General features: G+C 39.6%; 1 protein-coding gene across 1 annotated transcript; it reads left to right on the top strand.

The window, feature by feature from the left end:
* The first annotated feature begins 714 nt into the window (after window positions 1–714).
* Window positions 715–9123, top strand: TMEM126B (transmembrane protein 126B). Its single transcript, XM_006903733.1, is given in 5 exon segments — window positions 715–795; window positions 3286–3452; window positions 4787–4965; window positions 8459–8570; window positions 8940–9123. Coding segments are annotated over 5 exon segments (723 nt in total).
* The last annotated feature ends 280 nt before the right edge of the window (window positions 9124–9403 follow it).

Genomic DNA, 9403 nt, shown 5'->3' with positions numbered 1-9403 from the left:
AGACATGGAGTCTGCAGGGGTCGGGGGTTGCTGGTCTGGGAGATATTGCCGGGGCTCCACTCAGCGGCCCCCACCTCGAGACATTGGCTGACACGGGGGTCTTCTGGAGCAGGGGGCGGGGGTTAAAATTTCTCTCCAGTCTCCTTCCAAGCGGGGAGAGAGGATGGAATGTGAGTGGACTAAGAATAGAAGGAGTCAAACGGCTACGAGAGGAGGAGGCTTAGTCGGGGGTACGCTGGCGGCCCCGGGTGGCTGGTGGGACTTCTAAAAAGGAGGCGTCTGAGCAAGCTGAAGCATTTAACACAACACGCAGGCCAGAGAAGACGAATCCCCTGAAAGACTGAAAGGGGCAAGTAGCTCGACCCCAGCTAATGAAGCTGCCCTGAGGTGAGGAAGGCGCACACCAACAAGCACAGGCTCAGACAGCCCCATTTTCCCCTTTGGATGGGAGATGACAAAACGCCGGACTGTCAAATGGCTGGGGAGCCAAATGCAGGGCTAGCGGAGGGGCGGGTCCGCTAGTATACCCCTTCTCGAAGCCAATCAATGGCCTTAATTTCCAGACGCCGTGACCAATCACAGCCAGGATGGAGGGCGCGGCTTTTGACTGGGTGGAGGCGGGCCCGGCCCGGGCTCTGCGCGGAAGGCGTGAGCACCACTTCCCGCCCGGGGCTGTCTGGGCTCTGATCCAGGAGGTCACGTGAGCCGCAAAAAATGGCGGCGCTCGGGAGAGGAGCTGGAGCAGAATGGAGGAACGTAAGTGTGGTGCCGGTGGGAGCTAGGGAGGGGCCCAAGGTAGGCGGAAATCCGCATAGTATGGGCTATGACTTTGAGGACTCAGTGGTCAAGTGATGAACATAAACAGGATTTGGAGGGGGTGGGGGGAAGGCAAACAGGCTGCAGATTCACTCAGGAACCGAGTATGCCCCCCCCAATTCCTACTAGAAAGAGTCAAGTGTACTAGTAACACCAGTTTCTGTAGAGTTGGTTCTACACAAAACCATGTGTATCAGCATAAAACCGCGTCATAGGAATTTCAATGGCAATTTTTTTTTTTTTTTAGAAGGAGATAGCCAGGCCTTTCTTCCAAATTGCTTAGGAAGCTCTTAGGTGGGAATACCTGTTAGTCTGGGCAAAGAGGGCCAAAGAGAAGAATGAAGAATTCAGAATTCAAGTGCTGATGGCCTTGCCTGCTTCAGATAAGAAGGCCTGTCTGGCTAAGCTAACAGGTGGCTCGTAAATCAGAATAGAATGCCCCTCCCTAAAGACTCTGTTTATAAACATCCTGCCCAGAAAGTTCACAGTGTGACTTCCCATTCTGCCTCTCCAGGATGAGGAACTCACCCCGGAGCTCCCTCCCCCCCCCTTTAATAAAGCTGCATTAAGCTTTCACTCGTTCTCCCTGATTTCTTCTTTAAGTCCACTAACCTAGCCTAACCTAACAATACCTTTAGTCAGATTCTGATTGTCTGCAGTTTTCTCTTTCCATTTGCACAGTTAAAAGAATATGGCCTTGCCCTTTCTCTCTACCTTCCTCACCATTCTGAGTTTCTCACTAAGTGACATTTCCTACGGGAAGGTTACCCACAGTCCCTGGCTAGGTAGAGTACACGTTTTTAAAACATTTATTTAATAGAATCTTCATTTTGCCTGCTTTTTTTGCCCCTGACTTATTATTGAGCTGTGGACATGTGAGGACTTGACATTTTACCTGATTATCCAGATACCTATTAGATGTTGTTAGGTGCCATTGGAGTGGAGTTTGACTCCTTACAACCCTATGAAAAACATATTTGGACCCCGCCCTATCCTATGCCATTCACACAACCTCTGACACTTGCATGCCCATTGCAGCACTGTGCCAATCCACCTGGTAGAGGGTCTTTCTCTCCACTTCCCTTCCCCTTTCCAAGCATGATGTCCCTCTCCAAGGAGTAGCCTCTCCTAGCAACTTTATCAAAGTATGTGAGACATAGCTTCACCATCCTTACTTCCAAGGAGCACTCTGGCTGCATATTTCCCACAATATATCTGTACTTTTGGCAGTCCATGGGATGTACAGTTCTCTGACACCAAAGTTCAAAGGCATCCATTCTTAGGTCATCCTTACTCACTGTCTAGCTCTTAGGTGCATAGCAAGTGACTGAAAAGACCATGGCCTGAATCAGACACACCTTAGTCCTTAAAGTGATATCATTGAGTCTCAGTAATTTGGAGAGATCCCTGACCACAGACTTTCCATATGCAAACTAGCACCTAAGTGCCTGACTGCTGGCATCCAGTAACTAATGATTGTTAAATAAAATTCTGAAAGTCAGATGAAAAAATACACAAAAACACCACAAAACCCATAATAAGTATCACCTGCTATTCCAGTAGCTATAAATCATTCCAAATCATATATATACCCTTATTTGTATAGCTGTGGTAGCCAGTTGAATGACTTGGACTACTTCATTTTTAGACAAAGTATTGGTTATAGCAAAGTCTTTCCACTTTAATAGCTATAAAAGTTTCTGAAAATTACCAGTCAGCTTCTCTGCTTTACTAAGTGGGATAAAATGAAAACAGTTCTTTATATTGACACTGTCTTATTTTAAAAAACCCTAGAAGCTCAATACATATTTAAAGTCCTGTTTCAATATTTTAGGATTATTGCAGAGCAACATCATAGTCTTATTTATATAAAAGCAAATGAAGTTTTTTGAAGGATAGAGGGTCCAGACAAGGAAATGTCTGTTGTCACAGAGTGAAAATGCCCTCTCATGACTGTAACCTTTCAGAACCAGATGACTTGACCTTCTGAGGTGTCACTGGGTGAGTTTGAGTCACCAAACTTGAACCATTTGTGTTCCCTCATTGTGTTTCATACACTCTAATCCCCTTGCCCAGAACTCTTAACTTTGACATAAAGTATATGCCCTTATTTTTGTTAAAAGGGAGATTGGTATAAATTTGTTAAGACCACAGATTTTTATCTCACTGGCTAAACTGCAGGCCAAACTTTCTGAACCTCAGTTTTCCTTCTGTAAAAGTAAAAAGGATCATTATCGTATCAGTTTCTTAAGGCTATTATATAAAAGCTATTATCTAACAGAATTAGAGCTCAGTAAATGTCATTTGAATCATAAACATGGTAAGTATGTGAAAGCATGTGGCATAGTACCTGTCAACATTGCTAGGGATTTTGAGGGGTTTTTTTAATTTGAATCTGTAAAATGTGTAAGGTATGGGCTAATACTAATATCATCTGCTGTTGTAAGCACTGAATTTTGTGTTTTCCAGGACATCAAAATGACAACACATGCTGATGGCCAACCCAGTTCTTTTTTAGAAGATGGAAAATTCAGAAGATCAGCAGTCATTGAACTTATAGAAAAAAAAATTGATGATCTTAGAAAAGAGAAGTAAGTTACACACAGTCTGAATATTAATAACTTTACTCATCTTTTGTATTGCTTATTTGTTATTTCTGAGTATCTAAAATCCCACTAACTTCACTAAATTGACTGAAGAGATTACGTATTAAAAAAGATGACAAACTGGGGACAGATGTGACTAATGAATACAATGCTAGTTAAAATTTTGGACTTATGGATATTTTCTTTTTTGCTTCTTAAAAAAATTATACACACACACAAACCCAAATTACTAAACCATACATATTTTTTAAATTAGGAGAAAACCATTTGGAGGGTACTGCTGTTTATATTTAATTGATAATAATAAATGATTCATTAGAATCAACTGATTATTGGTTACATCAGCTTCAGTATTGAGTACAGCAAAAAATGGATTCCATGATAAACATGTAGACACGCATGCTGTTTCAACATTTAGATTATAAAGCTCTAGAATAATATTAAATAACAGTTAATCTTAGACTTTAGAAGTTCTGGATTTATGTAGGAGTCAGAATAAGTCATACTAGGTCTATCAGATCTTGTTGATTGAAGTTTTAGAGATCTTGTTCCACTATTTTTTTTTTTTTTCAGTATATCTGAACTCATTAAAAAATAGTTATTTTCTAGGAGGAGGCTAACCAGATGTAAATAGTTTTTTTCCCCCAGCTTATTTCAAATGCTCTTAAATTAACTAGTGAGAGGAGCTGTATTCTTGGGTTTAAGTGCATGATAATATTTTGTGACCTTTGAACTTATTTAGGCCCCTGGGTGATACAAATAGTTTGTGCTTGACTATTAACCTAAAAGTTTATATTCAGGTCTGTCCAGCAGGGCCGTGGAAAAAAGGCCAATCACCCTGTTTCTATCAAGGTTCTAGCCAAGAAAACCCTTTGAAGCAGCACACATGAGGTCACCAGCAGTCAAATTTGACTATGGTAGCAAACAACAGAATTTATTAGCTGCTGTGGAGTCAGCTCCTGCCCCGTGGTGACTTTGTGCACAGCTGAATGAAAGGCTGCCCAGTCCTAAGCCATCCTCATAAGCTTTTGTGGATCAGATCACTGTGATCTGTAGGGTTTTCATTGGCTGGTTTTCAAAAGTAGATCATCAGGCCTTTCTTCCTCATACATCTCCATCTGGAATTTGATGAAAGCCTTCAGCATCTTAGCCAAACTCAGACCACCACTGAAAATGGATAGAGGTTACACAGGAATTTTTATTTAATTCTCACTGCCCTATTCTCAGCACTACACAAATAGCATTCACATAGTGCTCAAGAAATATTTGATATTGAGTAAATACATAGTAAAAAATGGTGATGAAAAAAGATCCATCTATTAGAATATTATTATTAAGATTTCCTTTTTTGTCATTTTTCCTAGCAAGACCTTATTCTTTGGAACAACTGCTGGCCTCTCTGGAATACTGGCAAACTTTCTTTTCAGATACTGCTTCAGAGTTAACCATGAGGCGTTGAAGACATATGCATCATTAACTACGCTTCCGTTCTTATCCACTATAGTTACATACAAACTGTTTGTAACTGATGCTTTATATTCAGGTAAATTTAAATTCATTGATGCTTACTGTAGGGAGTTTGGTGGCATAGTTTATAGTAAGTTACACTCCTAACCTGAAGATCTCAAGTCTTTGGTGGTTCACATCCATCAGTGGCTCTGAGAGAAAGATAGGCAGGCTCGTCCCATTTTGATTTACAGCCTCGGAAACCAATGGAGAATCACTGTGACTCAGAATTGACTCAAAAGGCAGTGAGCAAGTGAAAGTAAATGCTTAATAATGAATAGTGAACGCTATCTAAAGTTACTTGTGAGACCTGTGGGAGCTGGAACTTGATGTAACTGCTTGATTTTTGAGATCTCACAATTTTTTTGCCTTTAACAGAGTAAGTCTCACCACTTATTTATCCTCTTAGTGCACAAGGGATCTCTGGTGGCCTACTCGTAAGGAGTGGCATTGCCATCCCTGAGGCACATGTTACTAATCAACTAGCTGTTCCACGGGAGAAACATGGGCAGTCTCCTCCCATCCACGGGAGAAACATGGGCAGTCTCCTTCCATGTGATTTACTGCTGCCTCTGCAGACCCACTGGAGGGTCAGCTATGAGTCAGTTCTGACTCGACAGTACACAGTAACAATGGTTAATGAGAAATATTATTTTTTTCTTGCTTTAGGATTGTTTTATTATTGCCCTTTCTGTGACATGGGATGTGCATATCAGGTGTTAAAAGATGCAACTGACTACAAATTTCTGTAAATCACGAGACATAAACCCATTGATTAACACTATCTGGTGATTTAGTGGTATTGTGGTAAGGAGTTGCACTGCCAGCCAAAAGGCAAGTGGTTCTAACCCACATTCTGCTGCTTTGGAGAAAAAATGGCAGTCTCCTCCCATGCGATTTATGGCCTCAGAAAACCCACTGGAGGCTCAGCTATGTTATGTTTATGTATATAAAAGTAACACATTATTTGATAGCTTCCTGATTCAATACAACTGTGTGATAGAATTTTGCAAAATGTGTTAACATCAAAGTCTACAACCACAATTAAAATAGCAAACAAAACACATGTATTTTGGTTTTGGAGGGTTTTTTAACTGGAAAATACTTTTGAAATATGCATGTAACTGCTTATTCTTGTAAAGAATATCCACTACAAGCAAAGTTACCTCCTTCCAGAAAAAAAATCACGCATAGCATTACTAAACATATTTAGAAAATAGTTTTCCTTCCCTAACAGGTTTGCGCCTTACACAGGTTCTGACTCTCACAAGTTTCATTGTATATCCTATTCTTCATACTGATAATAAGGGAGCTTTAGTAGCTAAGTGATAACAAGTTACCAAAGTAAACCCAAAAGTAAGCATTTCAAATCTACTAGCTGCTGTGCAGGAGAAAGATAGGCAATCTTTTGTTTGACTAACAGCCTCCAAAATTCCACTGGAGGGTCAGCTATGGAGGATTCAACTCAGCACCATGTAACAGCAACAGCAATGTTGATAATAATGGCTTTACCATTTATAAAGTGCCTTCACATATATTATCTTCTTTGATCCTCATAATAACCTTCCTGAGGAGGCAAGACAAGTACAATTGTACATTTTTAGTGTGTTACAGTTAAGCATGTTCCAGTACACTAAGAAGCAACATAATAAACTGGGAGAAAAGCAGCCTTTTGTATCCTGCATGTTTGGTGTCTGAGCCTGTTTCTCACCATTTAAATTTTGTGATCTAAGCAAGTCAGTTTTGTCTTTGAGCCTTAATTGTCCTATCTATAAAGTAGCACAAATAACACTTCCTTGTGGTATTGAGAATTAAGCTTAGACCGTAGAGAGATTCACTGCTAACCCAGAGGCAGCCCCTCCGTAGGCATCTCCACCAGCATCTCAGTAGGAGAGATGGGTACTGTCCGTGCAATTCATAGATTCAGAAAACCCACAGGAGGGTCAGTGCTGAATTGATTCCAACTCACTAGCAATGAGTTTGAGTGCACTAAATACTCTGTTGATTTAGTGTATTATGTGTTGCTCTGCTAAGCAGAAGATTAGTGGTTCAAATCCACCAGCTGCTTCTTGGAGAAAGGTGGCCAGTTACTTCCTGTAAAGATTTCAGCCTCAGCAAGCCAACGGAGAGCTGCTGCAAGTCAAAGTCAACTTGATGGCGGTCGGCTTGTTTCTTATTTTGGTACATTAAAATTCCTGACAATATCAAGCGTATTATTGGCATCTATTTCGTATTCCTTTTACTTGTGTTTCATTACTAGTAATTGAGAGAGACTCTAATCCTTGTTCCTTCTAAAGGTCCCTAATCAAATATCTATTCCTCATGGAAATCTTTCTGATTTCCTCAAGAGTACAGATGAGGTTTCTAAATATAATCCCTGTATGTTTTAATTACCTTCAGTGTATTTGCGCCCTATTCTCAAATTGCTTTTGCAACAACCAAATATGTAAGAGGTGGTTCTCTTTAGAGTAGAGTCTTATAAAAGCATATTAAAACTTGATACTTTTAGTCTGTTATGTACCTTTGCCCTGACAATTTCAGTATTATTTCCTTTGGTATTTCATAGGGATTAGGGACAGTGTAGATAACTACTATATGTGGCACAAGATTATCATTATAATTTTTTTCACTTTGTTCCTTTAACTTGATTTTTTTTTAAATTTTATTTTATACTGTTTTACTTACAAAGTTATCTTTCCCCTTTCCTTTACCCACCCACCATCAATTTGTACAACCCTATGATTAAGCACCTCCCTACCCATCCTTGGATCCTTGTACTTGTTCTACAATAATGGTCTTATGCAGTATTTATCTTTATGAGACTAAGTTAGTTCACTCAGCGTAATGCTCTCCAATTCCATGTTAGGTAGTAATTTGCAAAATCATTGCTCCTGCGTGCTGCATAGTGTTCCATTGTGTGACTGTACCGTAATTTTTCAGTCTATTCCATTGTGGTTGGGCATTTGGTCTGTTTCTATGTTCTTGTTATGGTGAATAATGCTGCTATGAACACTGGTGTACAGGTCACTATTTGTACTTCAGTGCTTCTTTTCTCAGGGTATATTCCAAGCATATGGAATTTCTTTGTTCAGCTTTTTGAGGAAACACCAAACTGCCTTCCAGAGTGTTTGTACCATATTACAATCCCACCTACAAAGTATAATAGTTACTATCTCATCATATCTTCTCCAACATTTGTTACTTGCTGCCCTCCTAAACTTTGCCACTGTTTTTGGGATAAGATGGTATCTCATTGTGGTTTTGATTTGCATCTCTCTTATTGCCAGTGATTTTGAGCTTTTCTTCATATGCTAGCAAAACTGGACTGCTAACTGCAGAAAGCTGAAACAGGAATCCACATCTCACACCATACATAAAAATCAACTCAAGGTGGATCACCAGTGAATAAAGCCCCAAACCATAAAGTTCATAAGAGACAAACTGGGATCAAGCCTAGAAGGCCTAGTCTACTATATCATCATTTTTATTCTGAGTTTTAAAAGATAGACAAAATTATTTTTGTTTTCCAGGTAATATAAGCAAGGAGAGTTGTGTCGTTAGAAGTTCACTAGTTGGCCTGTTATGTGGTGCCTTATATCCCACTGGTTTGGCTTTTTCTAAAAATGGGCGTCTGGCAGTCAAGTAAGTCTGTCCATTCCTGCTTTCTCGCTCTCCTCTGCCCTCTGTCCTTCTTTCTCTTTCCTTTCCTTTCTCCCTTTCACCCTCCCTCTCACTTCCTCTCTTTATCTGCCTTCATTTCTCTTTTCCTTCACTTCCCTCCTTCTTTCCTTTTTTTGGGTTAATATATTCTCCTTATTCTTTAGCAATCTGACATGTTAACTAAAATATAATAGTTTAATATTTCAAATAGCTATCTTTTGACTTTTTTACTCTATGTGCTTTATATATGTAAACTAGCACTTAATGATCACTCTGGGGAAAATCGAAAATCTGTGAACTTTTTGTAGAATTTATATCCAGAAAAAATGATAAGCTCATTTTCTTATTTAGGTATCATACTGTTCCACTGCCTTCAAAAGGAAGGGTTATACAGCATTGGATGCTGCTTTGTCACAGAGAGTTGAAAGTAATGGCACTTCCTATATTCTTTCAAATATTCATTGGAATACAGACTGGTCTTCGTCACTATGCAGTATTTGAAAATTCTCTCGAGAAGACTGTACATGAAGATTAACCAGTAAATTGGTGGATGCCAAAATCAGCAAAATGGATTTTTTAATGTGAGGACCTAGGCAATGCTGGCAAAATTAAAAAGGAACTTCTGACCCTTCTGCCTGTATATAGCAGTACTTGATAAATATTTAATCATTCAGCAAATAAGTATTAAGTGTCATCTTTCTTGTACATGGAAAATAATTTTGAGAGCAACTCTATCAGATAATGATGCTCCAGTCAGATCTTCCCAAGAATAGTCATCACTGACTTCTTAAGTGATCAACTCTGGTCATTTCTAT

Source organism: Elephantulus edwardii, unplaced genomic scaffold (genome assembly GCF_000299155.1).
Source record: "Elephantulus edwardii isolate Elephantulus edwardi_28Jun2011 unplaced genomic scaffold, EleEdw1.0 scaffold00163, whole genome shotgun sequence".
Classification (NCBI taxonomy): Eukaryota; Metazoa; Chordata; class Mammalia; order Macroscelidea; family Macroscelididae; genus Elephantulus; species Elephantulus edwardii.
Note: the sequence above shows the minus strand (reverse complement) of the source record. Positions and strands in the feature narration are given on the sequence as shown.